The following is a 19,800-nucleotide window of genomic DNA, read 5'->3' as shown; positions in this document are numbered from 1 at the left end:
AAACACGCTGCTTCGCGGCCTCTACTGCCTTCATTTGCTCTTCCGTTTCTCTGATGACGTCATCAGGGACACGGAAGAGCAAATCGGGGCGGTAGAGGCCGCGAAGCAGCGTGTTTACAGTGCTGCGGCGGCTGCTGGAGGCAAGAGTTTTGTCGACCGCGGAAAGGGAAGGGGGTGGCGGCGGCGGCAAGGGACTAGGGGAGCTGGCCAGACCGCGAGAAGAGAAAATCGCGTGGGCCACGAAGAGACAGGGAGAAACTGGGAAGAGGGAAAGGGGCCTGCTTTGGGGTAAGGGTGTGCTTGGAGGCACACAGCTTTGCTTGGGGGGGAGACAGAAGGGGGGCCACGGAGAGACAGGGAGGAACTGGAGCTGGAGAGGGAAAGGGGCCTGTTTTGGGGAAGGGCTGTGCTTGGAGGCAGACAGCTTTGCTTGGGGGGAGACAGAAGGGGGGGCCACAGAGAGACAGTCAGGAAGGAACTGGAGGGCCAGAGGGAAAGGGGTCTGCTTTGGGGGAGGGGTGTGCTGGAAGGTAGATAGCTTTGCTTGGGGGGGAGAAAAAATGGGGGGCCACGGAGAGACAGTCAGGGAGGAATTGGAGGGGTAGAGGGAAAGGGTTCTGCTTTGGGGGGGAGGGGTGTGCTGGGAGGCAGACAGCTTTGCTTGGGAGACAGAAGGGGGACCACGGAGACACTGTCAGGGAGGAATTGGAGGGGTAGAAGGAAAGGGAGCTGCTTCGGGGGAGGGGTGTGCTGGGAGGCAGATCATTTTGCTTAGGGGGGAAGACAGAAGGGGGGCTACGGAGAGACAGGGAGGAACTGGAGGGGGAGAGTGAAAGGGGGCTGCTTTCTAGCACCCGTTAATGTAACGGGCTTAAAGACTAGTAATAATAATAATAAATTTCTTATATACCGCTATACCGTGAGGTTCGAAGCGGTTTACAATAAAGATACATTTGACAGTACATGAGGTAGAAATGGTTTACAATAAAGATACGTTTAATCAGTACATGGGATGCAAGTGGTTTACATTAAAGATTCATTTTATCAGTACATGGGATACATGTGGGTTACAGTAAAGATATATTTTGTCAGTACATGGGATTCAAGTGGGTTACAATACAAGTGGTTTAGGAACATACAGGCTAATAGATTGTGGGATAAAAACACTAGAAGTTCTGCACGTGGCAGGAGTGTGGGAAGATCGCTTCTGCTCCAGTTCACTGCTGAACCACCAGGGATTTTAAAGGTACGCTGGGGAAGTGAAGGAGGTAAAAGTTAACAGCTGGCCAGGGCAGGAGGCGGAAGGGATCCCTCCTGTCCCAGCCCACCGCTGGATCACCAGGTCTTATGGCAGGCGTGGTGAAGGCCTGAAGGGCTTGAGGGAGAGAGTACAGATCAAGGAGGGAAGGAGGTGAGGAGGGGGGCAGGTGCAGAGCCTGGCAGGAATGGAAGGGGGCTGGATGCAGAGCCTGGCAGGGCAGAGCACTTGATTATTAACCCCCTCCCCCTTGGTTTATATTCGAGTCATCCTTTTTTCCTTTGGGGGGAAAAAAGGTTACCTCAGTTTATATTTGGGTCGGCTTATATTCAAATATATACTGTACTATTGCTAGGGAAGAGCATCGACACACAGGCTCAGTCAGAGGACTTTACCATCAAGTGTGCCTGCATCTCCCTTGCTTGTCTTCGGAGAACATAATATGCTTCTTCCAGTGGCAATAGTACACAAATTAAAATATCTTCATAGACAGCAAAGGGAGCAGGTGGAGTTGGAAGAGATAAGATAGAGTAACAGGAGTTTGACAAGTGTTACCAACTTAAGAAAAAATTTACAAATGGAGTCATAAAAGGTGTTCTTGAGGGGGCAATTCTGTAAAAATGTTAGGTGATAAAATGCAGTGTGCTGAGCACAAATTCTATAACGGTACCTAGATACCCAGATTCCATTATAGAATACTAGCATAAGCTAGTATTGGCATGCCCTCCCTAAGCTGCACAGCACCCTCACTTGCAGCATGTGACAATAAAGTGATCTACAATACTGGAGTTGCTGAAGCTTCATCTGTCTTGTGCCATTTGTGGCACAAGATAGTACTTGGGGTACTATAGATATAACGGCACTAGAAAAGATTCAAAGAAGAGCGACCAAGATGATAAAGGAGATAGAACTCCTCTCATATAAGCAAAGATTAAAGAGGTTAGGACTCTTCAGGCGAGGGGAGATATGATTGAAGTCTACAAAATTCTGAGTGGTGTAGAATGGGTACAAATAGATCAATTTTTTACTGCATCAAGATTTACAATGACTAGGGCGACACTCGATGAAGTTATAGAGTAATACTTTTAAAACCAATAGGAGGAAATATTTTTTCACTCAGAGAATAGTTGAGGTCTGGAATGCATTGCCAGAAGATGTGATAAGAGCAATTAATGTAGGTGGTTTTAAAAAAGGTTTGGACAAGTTCCCTGAGGAAAAGTCCATAGTCTACTGTTGAGACAGACATAGAAACATGATGGCAGATAAAGGCCAATGGCCCATTCAGTCTGCCTATCCACAGTAACAATTATTTCTTCCTTTCTCTAAGAGATCGCACATGCCTATCCCATGCTTTCTTGAATTCAGACACAGTCTGTCTCCACCACCTCTTCTAGAAGATTGTTCCATGCATCTACCAACCTTTCTGTAAAAAAAGGTATTTCCTTAGATTACTCCTGAGCCTGTCACCTCAACTTTGCCCTTTCATTTCCGAGCTTCCTTTCAAATGAGGCTCGACCCATGTGCATTTACGCCACTTAGGTATTTAAAAGTCTCTATCATATCTCCCCTCTCCCGCCTTTCCTCCAAAGTATACATATTGAGATCTTAAAGTCAGTGCTCATACGCCTTATGATGAAGACCACACACCATTTTAGTAGACTTCCTCTGGACCTTTTTTTAAATTAACTTTCAAATTTACATCACCAACAAAAAAACTGGATATTTAACAGAAATTACAGAAATATCTTGGAAATCAGCTTCCAATCCAAAAGAACAAACATTTACTATTTATGTCCACAATTAACAAAATAATTATGATCCAAGATTTAAGAAAGAAAAATAAAAAAAATAACAATAATAATTAGAGGACATTACTTTGAAAGGACGCACCAAGACCTCCCTCCCAGTCAGTCAAACAGCAAATGTATAGGATTTACATTATAACATTAATTACATCCCTAGCAAATAATAATTCCTCAAGTTTTCTAGGTTCAAAGAATTGGTACTGTTTACCCTCCAAAACTATATAACAATTACAAGGAAATCTCAACACAAAATTTGCAGATATTGCTTGAACCTGAGCCCAAAGGGCCAGGAAGGCTTTATGCCTTTTCTGTGTATCCTGTGCTAAATCAGGAAAAGCTCTTATTTTAGATCCTAGAAACTGTGAGTCCAAGTTCCTAAAGGAAAGCTTCAACACATTTATGCGGTCTAGTTCAAATGCAAAAGTCACCATTAATGTAGTTCTACTGGTAACAACCTCTAGAGAGGACTCCAAAAATGCCGTAAGTCCCAGCAGTTGTTCTTTTTCAGCTGTAGCCTCCATATTAGCCGAAGTACTCCGGGTTTGGAGATATTGTGCGCGAGTAATAGGCGGAAGTGCCTCTAATGGCATCTTCAAACTCTCCACAAGATATTTCTTGAACATTTCTATAGCTGGATTCAGTAAAGATTTGGGAAAATTCAAGAATCGTGGATTGAGATGCTTTGATTCATTCTCAAGGTATTATAAACGCCTTGCAATATAATTTCTTTCTTTAATCATCAAGGCTTCACTAGACTCCACTACCTGGACTCCAGACCTTAAAGAGTTCACTTCTTGGCCCTGCTGATTGGTAACCTGCGCTTGAGTCAAGACTGCATGGGAAATATTTTTCAAATCCAAAGTATTTTGATGACTTCTTTTATAAGAGAGGAATTTATGCCAATAATGGCTTCCCATAGTGATTCAAGTGTCACAACGGCTGGTCTTATCAATTCTTGCTCCTCTGCAGAAATTCTCCAGGTCTTAGTTTTCAAAAGATTACTTACTGTTTCCTGACCCAATGTTTTGGAAGCAGTTTGCATCTGAAGATCTTCTTTTGGAGTACACTCCAATCTCCCAGAGGTCTGCCCCCCTTGCTCGCAGGGGGATCATCCTGCTCAGATTCCCCTGCTGAATGCTGATCCTCTGGCAAACTTTCACCTGGATGAGGAGGTGCCGTTCATTCTATGGGGCTCAAAGATGCCCCATTCAAACTGTTGCCTGAGACAAAAGTTCCAGGCATAACTGAAGGAGAGAATCACCAGTCATCTATCTCATACCCAGATTGGAAGGTGTCACTGGGGGAGGCTCCCGCACTTTCCTCTCCTCTTCCACATCGTTCACCGACAGGGAGATAAGGTATGGTTGGTGACCTTCTCAAAACAACCCTGCTTGTGCAGCCTTTCAATGCGGCTTTTCAGTGCGCTGTTCCTACGCTGCCTTCCAGCACGTCCTATCACCATCTTGGATCTCCTCATTCATCACTCAGCTAAATATTGACCCCAACATATGCAATATACCAAACAAGGTAATTTGATAAGTCTTTCCTCTGGGCAGGTTGCTGTGTAGCAAAAATAATTGTGCCCACATTGTATTAGAGCTCTCTACAAAGCATGTTTAGATCAAGAAGGAAATAACACTTATACATAAGTTATATCCAAGAGATAACCCACAGAAAAAAGGTGAAAATTTCCACCGGTAGTTAGATTCACATATTATATCCAAGGGAGGAAGGAAGGGTTTTTTTCCCTTTTTATTTTGCCATGGTATTAATCAAACCAAAAACATGAGCATGCTCTTTGCTTTGATTATTACTAGAAAAACTGCAAGAAAAAAATGTGTTCATTGATGTTACATTAATGCAGGCAGTTCCAATTATTGCCTCCTCAGTAAATAGAATTGTATGTATCTCCTCTTGTATATTTTTATAAGGTCTGGCAAGCATCTGGCATGCATCTCAACTAAAAGGTACTTTCCTGGAGACCAGTGGTACAATGATAAATGATTTACTTCATGGTTAAAATGCATTCTTACAGTAAATTATAATATAAATGGTAAAGAAAACTGATTTACCTCCTCATTTCTGATGATAGCAACACCAACAATCTGAGTCAAAACCTCTGCCACAAATGCCTGAACTGGTGTCCCATCCTGATAAAATAAAATACCAATGTGAACTTTTAATGCTTGATTGTCATGCAAGAGACAACAAATTTAGGGCTAAATTCATTATCATGCACTACCGCATTAAGGTGTAATTATGTCTTACCGGACAATTTCCTTTCTTTGCACCATTCTGAAGAAGTGAGGTGTTATCCAGATGGAGATAGAGAAAAAACTGGCCCTTTCCAGTGAACTCATAACCTGCTGGTGCTCTATGTGCCAAATCCCTTGGTAGTGTACACCCATACCTCATCAACCACTGCAGCTGCAATAATGACCAAGCAAGCATAACACAGAGTAGCACTTGCTACCCTGCATTTGCAAGGATTGCCTCTCATTTTTATCTTATTTTAACTTTAAGGGAAAGAACAGAGCACCCCAAAAGCCCCAGATCTTAGTCTTCCAAAGATGGGCTTCAGAACGATGCAGCTAACTAAAGGAAAGGAAATTATCAGGCATGACATAATTTCACCTTCCTTGTCATCTGGCTGCAACATTCTGAACAAGTAGTATGAATCCAAGCAGAACTACTGGGCAAGGAAATACAAAGCTTCCCTGAGAACAGCTCTGGCAAAGGCCAAGCGAGCCTTGGCAAGCATGTCCCATCTATAAAGCATGTCCCTTCTATGTTTCCCAGAAAGAGCAAGATCTCAGCGTCTAGATCCAAAGATGCGAGTTGGTCAGCTATAGGCTTCAAGTGGTGATGCCAAGTGGTCGCTGGTGTGGGTATTTTATCCTTGTCATCTGGCATCTGGTCCCTGTCTTCCAATATTTGTCCCAAATTCATGTTCACTCCCCACCACCCCCATTTCTCCCTTTGTCCCACTATCATGTACCCTCTCTCCCTTACTTGCTCGCTCCAGGGCCGTACTCACTCCCTTCAGGGCCATCCAGCTGGGCTGCTCCTACCTGCCTTCAGCCACACAAGGACAGGGGCAGTGACTCTTACACGCTGCATATGGCTGACTCACAAGCCTTCCCTCTGACATCAGCTCTGACGCTGGTGAGAAGGCTTCCGGATCAGCCACATGCAGCATGCAAGAGCCATTGCCCACATTCCATGTGCGGTTGAAGGCAGGAAGGAGCAGTCCAGCTGGACGGCCCTGAAGGAAGTAACTGGGATCCCCCACTGACCCGGAAGGCTTCCCTCTGATGTCAGCTCTAACAATGGAGGAAAGCCTTCCAGGTCAGCTTTGGCAGAGGGGGGAATTCAGGAAGGAGGGCATGGGATCCCCAGTGGAAGGGAGGCAGGAGACATGCACAGTGCCACGTATCCCAAACAAGCAGCTCGCGTGTCCCTAAGGGCACGCATACCGCATGCTGAGAAACTCTTATCTAGATCACACAGGTGGTTTTCAGAATTTGTCCCTTTTGAATTGAGGATATGCTGTGCACTACTCCACACATGACCTTAGACAAATACCATTAGGTTTCTTACAGAGAGCATGGTGGAGGCTAGTGGGGGCTTATATTATATTATAGTAAGAGGTCATTGGTATTATTTGGCCCCTGACAGCTCTTGAGGCCCTTTGGAGCATAGGTTGCCTATGTCTAGGGCTTAGATAGTGGAGGCCACTGGTTAACACACCTCTGGAGGGTGCTCCGGATGACTCTCCAGGCCCTCAGGGATACAGCTCCAGCAAAGCCTCCATCTCCCACTGGGACTAGTTAGGCTTCTGCCTTTCCTCCATCACATACTCTATCACTCACAGACTCACTCACACACTCTGGGGGTAACACTCTCTCTCACACCCTTTCTCATTGAAATAACATCATTTAAAGTCCGTATACCTGCAATAATCCAATGCTTCCAATGCTTCTCACTCTCTCAATCTTTCTCACAGTCTCTCTAGCTGTCATTCTCACTCACTGTCTCTTTCTCTCACACTAGCACTCCTTCAGTCTCTCACTGTCACTCTTTCTTTCTTTTTTCTTTTGCTATCTAACTACAACCACTTCTCTCTCCTACCACAACGACTTACTATACCCAAAAGAATCATCATTCCACATGTAGGGCTATATATAGACATGTAGGACACCAGTTACTACTACGGCAATATTTTGACATCATCCGGGGTATTTAGTAGGACAAGTAATCAAACACCTACAGTAGACATCTTGTAAATCATATAATCAAAACTCTTTTACGTCTAACTTAGACTTATTAGGGCAGGGGTGTATAAGTCCCTCCTCGAGGGCTGCAATCTAGTCGGGTTTTTAGGATTTCCCCAATGAATATGCATGAGATCTATTAGCATACAATGAAAGCAGTGCATGCAAATATATATCATGCATATTCATTGGGGAAATCCTGAAAACCTGACTGGATTGCGGCCCTCAAGGAGGGACTTTGACACCCCTGTATTAGGGGTATGATAACTGAAAACTTTGTTCCTCCTGGACATCTTTTTGATTATGGCATCTAGATGTTGGATGTGCCGATCTGGACATAGACATCCTATTGAAAATGGCCCTCCATGTATGATAATGCAATTTGCATTTATGTATTTTAAATTTTTAATGAGATGTTTTGCATGATTTGGATGTTTTTTTGTGTGTTATGTGAATATTTTCTGCAGTTAATAGTAAAGGCATCCATATGCTTATCAGAAAATGCATAAAGATTCTGTAAGTTTCTCATCTTTACAGAATCTTTATGCATTTTCTGATAAGCATATATTGGACCAAATATTCCAGATCATATAAAAGGAAGTTTAGAAGAACCTATATCTTTAAAAGAATTAGAAACAGCATTGAAGTCTCTTAGAGTTGGATCCGCTCCAGGTGGAGATGGGTATACTGTTGAATTTTATAAATTTTTCCAAAATATTATATTACCACATCTGTTAAATCTATATCAATATCAATTAAAGTATGAAAAAATTTCTGGTACTATGGCAGAATCGATAATTATAGTCTTACCAAAACCAAACAAAGATCCTACTCTGGTATCAAATTACAGGCCTATTTCATTATTGAATGTGGATAATAAATTAATGGCTAAAGTATTAGCATTAAGATTGGCAAAAGCTCTCCCTTTCATTATTGATGTACATCAAACAGGATTTATTGCTAAAAGACACTCATCAAATAATACTAGATTAGCATTCCACTCATTAAATTTAGCAAAAAATATAAATGATCCAGCTTTTTTAATATCTTTAGATGCAGAAAAAGCTTTTGACAGAGTGGAATGGAATTTTATATACCAAGCTTTACAATGGTTTGGTATAGGATCCGGTTTTATTAAAATGATTCAGACATTGTATAGCTCTCCTGGAGCAAGATTATATATTAATAATAATTTATCAAATAGATTTAACTTGCATAGGGGAGTTAGACAGGGATGCCCTCTGTCTCCTTTACTTTTTGATATTGTCCTAGAACCTTTATTAATTGCAATAAACAAAACTAAGGAGATAGAGGGAATATCATTTACCAGTTTTGAATTTAAATTATCTGCATATGCAGATGATATATTATTATATTTAAGAAAACCGGAAACTACTATTCCATGTATACTAAATTTAATAGAAAAATATGGTACTTTTTCTGGATATAAAATTAATTGGAATAAATCTGAAATTCTCCCAATAAATGTTCATTGTACCAAAGGATTATTTGACCCATATTCATTTATTTGGAAAGAGGATGGTATAAAATACTTAGGAATTATGATCAAAAATACAATAGAAGACACAATCAAAGAGAATGAAAAACTTTTATTAAAAAAAATAACAGAAATGTGTGAGCAATGGAATCCATTACATCTTTCTTGGTGGGGAAGAATTCAAACAATTAAAATGATGATATTGCCTGTGGTTTGTTACCAAATGAGTATGATTCCAATATTTTTTCAGGGGTCATTTTATAAAAAACTTAATAATATTCTTACAAAATTTGTTTGGTGTGGGAAAAGACCAAGAATCGCTTTAGTATCATTACAAAGACCAATTGTGGAAGGGGGGGTAAATTTTCCAAATTTTTATAGGTATCATCAAGCCTATATCTTAAGACAGGGTATGTATTGGATCCTCCCAGACCTTTTAGAAAATGTACCAGATTGGCTATATTTAGAATGGCGGCTCCTGTTCCCTTTATATCCAGAACAATTAATAACCATAACAATGCCTAAAAAATACAAAGACCACAGAATTTTATTTGACACTTGGAAAACATTGAGATATATCAGTAATCTATCACCAGAACCTATTATTAAATCTCTAACTCAATCAATATGGATAAACTCCAGGATCAGAATTGGCGGAAATAAAATCGTCTGGAAACAATGGATAAATGCAGGAATAAGAACATTGAATGATGTCATATCAGAAGGATCACTGCTTAGTTTTTCACAATTGCAAAACAAATTTGGTTTAAATAAAACACAATATTTTAAATGGATGCAATTGAAGCAGGCCATTCAGGTAGGGTTCCCTGAATGGAAAAATCTAAATAATCAATATAGCCTACAGATTCTATGTTTCCAGACGGATTTTTTGGGTCACCAAGCCGCAAAATGGTACAAATTGATATACGGATTTTTAAATAAAAAAAAGAAAACAGGTCTTAGAGATATTTGGAGTATTGAGATTGGACAGAAAATTTCTGAATCTCAATGGCCAAGATTTTGGTCCTGGAGATTAAGATCTACAAGGTCAGCATCTATGAATCAAACATGGTTGTTCTTATTACATAGAGTGTTCTGGACCCCAACGCGCCTGCAAAAAATAGATAGTACTAGATCTAATAGATGCTGGCATTGTAAATTAGAAATAGGGACGTTAGATCATTTAATCTTTTTCTGTCCCTATGTAAATGCTTTTTGGAATTCAATTTGGCCCCAAATTAATAAATTACTAGAAAATCATGTAGGACTCTCATATGACACCATATTATTTGGCACTGCAATGAGAAATATGAGTCCGATTTCAGCAAATAATAATAAGCTATTACTGATATTAACAGGAGTCGCCATGCAACAAATTACCCAAAATTGGAAAGATTACACCAAATTAAATTACACATTCTGGTGGAATTCTGTTTGTCATATTTATAAAATGGAAAAAATAATAGCTTTACAACAGGGAAATCTTCTTAATTTTAATAAAATTTGGCAACCATTGACAAATTATTCTAATGATTAGTTCTTAGCACAAGGATAAATAATTATACATGATTGGGGTGGGTTTTGAATAATTAATGAAATATATTATATAAAAAGGGAATGGGATTTATACTATACATATTATTGTATAAGTGTTATCATATTATTTTTCAACATGATGTATTATTAATGATAATATTTAGGATATGTAATAATTAATTGTATATTATATTACTTAAATAATGTAAGAATGGAAAACTTATAAATAAAAATTTAAAAAAAAAAAAAAAAAAAAAAGAAAATGCATAAAGATCAACAGTCATCTCATCAGTAGATTCTACTGATTTGAGGAACAGATCTGAACTAAAATTTGTACTAGGCTCTCCAATTGGAAAGGTAAGAAGATAGAAACTGAACAGTTAGGCCAGCCCAAATAACTCCAAGTGAAAACAGAGAGAGATGAGAAACTTACAGAATCTCTCCGAGCTTCATTGTAGGTCTTTAAATCATCAAGTATGCTTTCATGAAGATTAAGGGTTTGGATGAGTACTTCAATAGCGAGTGAATCACTGGACTTTGCTGCCCTTACTGTTAAGGACCTGAGTGGAACATTGAAAAGAACATAAAGAATAAAGAGCAATGTTTATTAAGAATCTACTATCAAGAGTCAAATAACAAGAATAAAAGAATATATTAGAATATAAGACAATCCAAATATAAGTCAAGGTACCCTTTTCCCCCAAAAAGGAGGAAAAAAGGTTGACTTGAATATAAGCTGGGGGGAGGGGTTAATACCAGCCCCCCCCTCACTCCCTGCCAGGCTCTTCACCCAGCCCCCCCTCACTCCCTGCCCTGCCTGGCTCTCCACCCTGTCCCACCTCCCTGCCCTGTATCCTGTCCTCCCTTTCTCCCAATGTCCTGCAGGCCTCCACTGAGCCTGATGTATGACCTGGTGGTCCAGTGGCAGGCCGGGACAGGAGAGATCCCTCCCGTCTCCTGTCCCAGCCGACTCTGACAATTTTTTTACCTACCTCCCTCCTCCCCCTATGTACCTTTTTGAATCCCTGGTGGTCCAGCGGTGTACCGGACACAAGCAAGATTTTTGTGCTCCTGCCCCACACTGAGCCCCTCCCTGAATGGCTGCCTTGAGTTCTCAAGGTCAAGCAATGTACTGGGCATAAGCAAGCTTTTTGCACTCTTGCCCGTCCCTGAGCTACTCCCTAAATGGCTGCTGCCAGACAGGAGCACAAAAAGCTCACTCCTGCCCAGTACACTGCTGTACCACAAGAACTCACAGTAGCCATTCAGAAGGGCTCAGCATGGGGCAAGAGTGTGGAAAGCTCACTCTTGCCCGGTACACTGCTAGACCACCAGAGATTCTGGTATATGGGGGGAGGCAGGAGTGAGGTAAAAAATTGTTAGAGTTGGCCGGGATGGGAGACAGGAGGACCCCTCTTGTCCCAGCCCACCAAGTCAAAGGGCAGGCCGGTGGAGGCCTGCAACAAGTCCAGGAGGTGGGTGGGTGGGTGGGCACTGACCCAAATATAAGATGAGACCCCCGTTTTAGAGCCATTTTTTGGCCCCAAAATCTCATCTTATATACGGTATGTTCTCTAAGAGGCTCATAATCGAAACAGAAATACGTCTACCCTCCCCCCCACCAAGTCAGCACTTGGACGATCAAAAAGAAAGGTGGTCCAAGTTGCTGATAATCAAAATGGGTTTTTAGACATATCCATGGTCTCTGAATCCCACTGTGCGCCCAGAGCTGAAAGGGGCATTTTTGAAGGAGTGGTTAGGGCGTGATGTGGGCTGACCTAGACTTAGTCATACTGCAGAGATAATCAAAAGTTTTACGAGACTGCCTGGATGGAACTTATACGTTGTGATTTACATGATCTAAAACCAGTTATAAGTGCCAAGAAGTTATTCAAAGTGACCAGATAACCACTGCAGGGACAAAGTACAGACCCCCACACACTCCCCCATTGATCACTGACCCCCTCACACCACCATAAAAATCGGAATAAAAAAGTACAAACCTGCCCCCAGAACATCAGCACCTGGCATAGGAAAGCCTAGTAGAGCTTCACAAAGGTGGCTTACGTAGTCTGGGGTGGGGGGGGGGGGGGCTAGTGAACCATAGAGAGGAGGACCCAGGCCCATAAGTCACTCTAACTACTACATTTATGGTGGAAAATGTGAGTCCACCAAAACATCCCAAACCCTACTGTACTGCCATAAAGGTGCCACCTGCAAACATAAGGGCTATTGGGATTGTAGACAGGTGAGTATGGTGGGTTTTGGAGGGCTGAACATTACTTATATGGGAGTTCTGGTGAGATGTTTCTGTGGCACCTTTTTTTTGAAGTTCACAGCAGTCCCCTGAAAGGTGCCCCATTGCTATGTTGCCATTTATTTATTTATTTATTCAATTTTCTATACCGTTCTCCCAGGGGAGCTCAGAACGGTTTTCATGCATTTATTCAGGTATTCAAGCAATTTTTCCCTCTCTGTCCCGGCGGGCTCACAATCTATCTAACTTACCTGGAGCAATGGAGGGATTAAGTGACTTGCCCAGAGTCACAAGGAGCAGCATGGGTTTGAACCACAACCTCAGGGTGCTGAGGCTGTAGCTTTAACCATTGTGCCACACTCTCCCCATGTCTAGGTGGCCAGTCTATCACTTTGCTGGCCCCTCCCACGTTCCAAAGGTCTTGTTCTAGGTGTTTGGGACTTGGATGATTTTTTGGATGAGAATGTGGTTTAAACATAGATATACTAGCAGTCTGGATGATCAAAAGGATGGACGTAGAAGTAGACGATTTTCTTAAAAAGATTTTGGATGAGTACTTTTCGAGAATGGACATTTTTACGCTGCTGACTTTGGGTGACTAGTACCCTACATCTAAGTCGGACTTAGATGTTTCTTTTGATTATGTCCCTTCACGTGTTTCAGTAACTCAATAAAACAGATTTTTAAATATAATATTTTTAAAAGAAAAATTTTAAGAGCCTATTACTTAATATTACTATTTTTTTAAATTATTTTTTGAAAACTGATATATTATAAATACTGTATAAACGTAACTCTTTTATACCATTTCTACCGGTACCTCTTGACAAGTGGTTCTCAATCCAGCCTTCAGGACACACCAAGCCAGTCTGGTTTTCAGGCAATACACAATGAGCCTAATTCTGTATAATTTGCCGGTCTTGGCGGCCACCTAAGAAGCAGCTGAGCATTGCATGTCAATCATGCACCGACGTCCCATACAGAATCGCGTCTACATTAAGGCACAGATGCCTTACCCCCCCAATTCTCTAACTGGCGCCTATGTCAATCAGCGCTGGTTAGAGAATTACACCTGTCTGATTGCAAAGATAGGCAGCTTGAGTTCCCTATCTTTGCCAAGGGATCCCTGATACCATCAGCTGATTGTAACATGGGAATCACCTATCAGCTAAGCTGGCAAGACTCCCCGAAACTGCGGCTTCAGGGAGTCCTACTAGCTCAGCTGATTAGGGGCAAATTCTCCTGCCACAATCAACTGAGCTGACTGCAGCAGAGGACCCCCAACACCCCCTTCCCCAAATTGGCAGGAGGGATTACCAATCCTGAAGTTGGGAGAGCACAACCTTCTCCAGGACTTTAGCAAGAAAACCCAAAGATGAAATCTGGTGATAATTAGATATTACCTGGACACTAGGTTGATTTTTTAACAAAGAATGAACAACAGTTTTCTTCAGTCTACAAGGCACAGAACCTTCAACCAACGACAATATTGAGGGTATCAAGGCTACTTTCGTAGAAGTGAGCACCCCAATGGGGCATGGGTCCATAGAACTTGTTGATTTATTTAATCCCTGAATTATTACAGCCAATTGTGAAGGAGAAACACTTTCAAACTCCATCCAGCATGCATCCAGAACTGGAAATGTAACCAGCAACAGTACATTACAAAAATCACGTGAATCATCTTTTACCTTTGTAGAAAAGTAGACTAAAAGGACCTGATTCTGTATAGGATGCCCGGTCTCAGCAGCAGCTTAAGTGGCTTTTGAGAATCATACATGGGCATACTATACAGAATCGCATCTGTCCTAACCACTCCAATTCTCTAACCAGCAACCATATCACAGATGCTGTTTAGAGAAACGTATTGCCACTGAGCTGATCGCGGCAATGGAATCTCCCTGCAGCGATCAGCTGAGCAGCAGCAGCAGGAAACTCCTGAACCTCACTACAAGTTAGGCAGCAGGGGGGATGCCCACTCCCTCCCGCTGCCATCCCCAAAACCCCCACACACACTTTCCGCATCAGGAGGGATGCCCATTCCCACCTGCTAGAACCCCCAAAACAACCCCCTGCAGGAGGGATACCCAATCCCTCCTGCCGGCACCCCCTCACAATATCTCTGGCAAGAGGAATGCCCACTCCCTCCTGCCAGCACCCCTGACAAACACATGACCACCCCCCTGAACACCCCTCTAAAACCCCCCAGACCTTTATCTGAAAGGCAGGTTGTGGAGGGGGGGAGCGGGGGGTGATGCCTACTCTCTCTGACTGGCAGGCCCACCTCTTCAGAATGACGGCCTTCCCCTTCCCAGTGCATCCTGGTTGGACCAGGCACCTAAGACCCCACATATGAGAGTTGCCCTAGAGATCTAAGCAATCAGAGTCTTAGGCCACTCCAAATGCATCCCAGAATGCACCAGGAAAGAGGCCTAAGACACTGGTTGGCCCAGGTGCCTAAAGTCCCTCCTGGGGTGGAAGGAGATGTACATAGATGGATCAAAAATTGGTTGGCGGGTAGGAAGCAAAGGGTAGGAGTGAAGGGCCACTACTCTGACTGGAGGATGGTCATGAGTGGTGTTCCACAGGGGTCGGTACTCGGACCGCTGCTGTTCAATGTATTTATATATGATCTAGAAACAGGGACGAAGTGCGAAGTAATAAAATTCTCAGACGACAAACTATTTAGTGGAGTTAGGACTAAAGAGGACTGTGAAGATTTACAAAGGGACCTGAACAAACTAGGAGAGTGGGCGACGAGATGGCAGATGAAGTTTAATGTAGAGAAATGTAAAGTCTTGCATGTAGGAAACAGAAACCCATATGATGGGAGGGTTGGTAATGGGTGAAAGTACCCTAGAAAGGGACCTGGGGGTAATAGTGGACAAGACAATGAAGCCGTCGGCACAGTGCACAGCGGCCTCAAAGAAGGCGAATAGAATGCTAGGTATCATCAAGAAAGGTATTACAACCAGAATGAAAGAAGTTATCCTACTGTTGTATCGGGCGATGGTGAGCCCGCATCTGGAGTACTGCGTCCAATATTGATCGCCGTACCTTAAGAAGGATATGACGATACTCGAGAGGGTCCAGAAAAGAGCAACACGATTAATAAAAGGTATGGAAAACCTTTCATATGCTGAAACTGGGGCTCTTTTCCCTGGAAAAGCGGAGACTTAGAGGGACATGATAAAGATTTACAAGATCATGAAGGGCATAGAGAAAGTGGAGAGGTACAGATTCTTCAAACTTTCAAAAACTACAAGAACGAGAGGGCATTCAGAAAAATTAAGAGGGGACGGATTCAGAACCAATGCTAGGAAGTTCTTCTTCACCCAAAGGATGGTGGACACCTGGAATGCACTTCCAGAGGGTGTGATAGGACAAAGTACGGTATTGGGGTTCAAGAAAGGATTAGATAATTTCCTGAAGGAAAAGGGAATAGAAGGGTATATATAGAGGATTACTATACAGATTCTGGACCTGATGGACCGCCACGTGAGCGGACTGCTGGGCATGATGGACCTCTGGTCTGACCCAGCAGAGGCACTGCTTATGTTCTTATGTTATGTTCTTAAGTTTAACTTATTTATAAATGATCTAGAAATTGGAACAACGAGTGAGGTGATTAAATTTGCAGATGACACTAAATGACACTAAACTGTTCAAAACTGTTAAAACGCATGCAGATTATGAAATATTGCAGGCGGACCTTAGGAAGACTGGGCATCCAAGTGGCAGACAAAATTTAATTTGGACAAATGCAAAATGATGTACATTGGGAAGAATAACCCAAACCACAGTTACTGGATGCTAGGGTCCACCTTGGGGGTTAGCACCCAAGAAAAAGATCTGGGTGTCATTGTAGACATTACGATGAAACCTTCTGCTCAATGTGTGGCGGTGGCAGCCATAAAGCAAACAAGATGCTAGGAATTATTTAAAAAGTGATGGTTAACAAGACTAGGAATGTTATAATGCCTCTGTATTGCTCCATGGTCTGACCTCACCTGTAGGCAGCTGTCGCGGGTGCAGGGGGGTGAAGGGAGATGCCTAAGGATACTGGGTCTGAGCGTGAGCTGGGCGTGGCTGTGGTTTCATCCGGAAGTGGGCTTAGGCAAGCCTAAGCGGCCCTAGGCGTTTCCCTAGGGCCGCAATAGGCACCTTAAATGTAGGCCATTGAATTGCTGGCCTACATTTCAAATAAACGCAGCTGAGCAGCTGCGGCAGAGAACCTCACCTGGAGTATTACGTTCAATTCTGGTCTCTTTATTTCAATAAAGATATAGCAGCATTAGAAAAGGTTCAAAGAAGAGCGACCAAGATGATAAAGAGGATGGAACTCCTCTCATATGAGGAAAGACTAAAAAGGTTAGGGCTCTTCAATTTGGAAAAGAGACGGCTGAGGAGAGATATGATTGAAGTCTACAAAATCCTGAGTGGAGAAAAACGAATACAAAAATTAGAAAGATTAGGGGACACTCAATGAACCAATAAGAGGAAATATTTTTTGACTCAGAGAATAGTTAAGCTCTAGAATGCATTACCAGAGGCTGTGGTAAGAGCGGATAGCGTAGCTGGTTTTAAGAAAGGTTTGGACAGTTTCCTGGAGTCCATAGTTTGTTATTGAGACAGACATGGGGGCAGCCACTGCTTTCCTTGGATTGGTAACATGGAATGTTGCTATTCTTTGGGTTATTACCAGGTACTAATAACCTGGATTGGCCACCATGAGGATGGGCTACTGGGCTAGATGGGCCATTGGTCTGACCCAGTAAGGCTATTCTTAAGTTCTTAATTAGAGAATGATCAGTCCATGGAACAGGCTCAGTCAGAATAGATAAACCAGCAGAATTCAACATCTTCAGATTCATAAAACAAAGATCTAATATATGGCCCGCCTGATACATGGGAGAGGTTATAATTTGTTGCTGGGTAAGCATTAGTGCTTACCACAGCTTTATAAAAGGACCCCTAGGCAGGGGGATTCCCCCTCCCCCATCAGCTGAGTGGCAGGGATTCCCCAAAGCCGTGATTCTGTAACTGGCGCCCAAGTTCTGGCAGCTCAGCTGATATTGGAGTCCCTACCACTCAGCTGATATTGGAGGGGTAAATTCCAGTGCCGTGATCGGAGGGCAAGTTGGCTTTTAAATAGAGAATAAATTTTGAGAACTGCTTAGCCAAAATGGCTTTCCTTTCTGGAAAGATTTTCCAAACAATAATGGGACATAAAGGTGTGGACTGAGGACCAAGTAGCTGCTTTACAGATGTCCTCAATGGGAGTGAAATGTAGATGGGTTACTGAAGTTGCCATTACTCGCACCTTATATGCGATAATACAACCTTCTAGCATCCACCTAGTCCAGGCATAGCAGAAGAAGATATAGTCTGCAAGCCATGTAAAGACGGTTCTCTTGGAGATAGGAGGTTTAGTTATTTCTAGATAATAAGCAAGAGCACGTTTACAGTCTAAAGTATGGAGAGCATGTGACTTTGGAAAGAGGACTGGAAGAATTATGGACTAATTGAGGGGAGATGTTGAGACAACCTTTGGGAAGAACTTAGGATAAGTGCGATAAACTACTTTGCCGTGGTAGAATGTTATACAAGGAGGATCTGCGACAAGCACTTGGCGTTTACTGACTCGGCGTGCTGATGTGAGAGCTATGAGGAACACCACTTTCCAGGGAAAATTTTAAAAGATTAATTTGAAAGTAGTTCAAATGGAGGTTTCATTAGAATGGAAAGCACAACATTGAGGTCTCAAGCCACAGGAGGAGGTTTGAGAGGTAGTCTGGTATGATACAGTCCTCTCATGAATCCAGTCAGTAGAGAATGTACCGATATTGGTCTTTTGTCTAGTGGTGAATGAAAAGCTGAAATCGTACTGAGATGAACTGTGACTGATGTAGTTTTAAGGCCAGAGTTAGAGAGATGCAGAAGATAATCCAGTATAGATAAGAAAGAACAGTTCACTGGATCCAGTATGTTTGTTTTTTGTGGGGTTTTTTTCAATTCTTTATTCATTTTTCATCTTACAACAAGTACACAATATTACATCATTAAAAACTTTTACACATCACTTGAAATTCTTTCTATTGTCATCGTAAATGCATAAATTTATTCCCTCCCCGCCAACCCTTCCCTCAAATATTTCAATCAAAAATATCATATAAATATTGTATTCTTATTTGATTAACCTTTAAATAGAACTTTATACCATCCCCCTCCCCCTATGTATAAATATACTTTCAGTGGAAAATGATGTCTAATTATTACAAAAATTTGCCAATGGCCCCCAGATCTTTTTAAAATTATTATAATTCCCTTTCTGCAAAGCAATTATTCTTTCCATTTTGTAAATGTGGCACAACGAATTTCACCAGAATGTATAACTAAGATAATTGTAATTTTTCCAATTACTGGTGATATGTTGCATGGCGACTCCTGTCATAATCATTAAAAGTTTGTTATTACTTGATGAAATTTGACTTTTTATTCTCATTGACATATCAAACAGAATAGTACCATATGATAATGCTACATGGTTTTCTAATAAACAATTTATTTGAGACCAAATTGATTTCCAAAAGGCCATTATACAGAGACAATGGTAAAATGAGTCCATATGATTGGCACCTGTACAGTAGTCGGTACACATGGTCCACGAGCTTGTCCTGGTACGGAAGTTGGTACCAATGGTGTAAGAGGCGGCACCTGTACAATATTCGGTACAAATGATGCAAGGCCTGGTGCCGGCATGGCTGTTAATGTAGTAGGCTCATTAATTGGGACCTGTACGATAACTGGTACATATGGTGCCTGTGTTTAGAATATGTTGAAGTAGTTTTAGAGAGGGGACAGTGTTTTAGATTCTTAGCTTTTTTATGTGATTCCCCTTGAGATTCCCCTGATGGAGTAAACATTGAAGAAGCAGCTGTGGGAAACAAGATGGCGGCGGCGTGTTAGCACTCAGTGCAAGCGCTCCATCTTACCTTTGCCTCAACTGTTTTTCCTGGGTCCCGAACTGGTTTTTGCGTCAGGACTGATGCCTCACAGCAAATGAAAGGGCGTTATCCAGCTGGACCTTTCCACAACCGGACAAATGCAGATGGAACGCTTCCTGACGAGTTCACCAGCCGTACAAGGAGGGGGAGCCCCCGCTGTAGCTC

The 19,800-nt window shown here is 42.2% G+C and overlaps 1 protein-coding gene across 3 annotated transcripts in view; it reads right to left on the bottom strand.

The window, feature by feature from the left end:
* The window catches only part of CFAP61 (cilia and flagella associated protein 61), a 481,993-nt gene that overhangs the window by 312,466 nt on the left and 149,727 nt on the right, over positions 1–19,800 (bottom strand). For all 3 annotated transcript variants that reach the window (XM_033939263.1, XM_033939265.1, XM_033939264.1), the window contains 2 exons: positions 10,805–10,931; positions 5,136–5,213 (listed from right to left, as the gene is read on the bottom strand). In XM_033939263.1, coding sequence (XP_033795154.1) covers positions 5,136–5,213; positions 10,805–10,931 — 205 coding nt within the window. The remainder of the gene's footprint in view (positions 1–5,135; positions 5,214–10,804; positions 10,932–19,800) is intronic.

Source organism: Geotrypetes seraphini, chromosome 3 (assembly GCF_902459505.1).
Source record: "Geotrypetes seraphini chromosome 3, aGeoSer1.1, whole genome shotgun sequence".
In the NCBI taxonomy this organism is placed as follows: domain Eukaryota; kingdom Metazoa; phylum Chordata; class Amphibia; order Gymnophiona; family Dermophiidae; genus Geotrypetes; species Geotrypetes seraphini.
The sequence above is the reverse complement of the archived record's forward strand: the minus strand, read 5'-3'. Positions and strand labels throughout refer to the sequence as shown.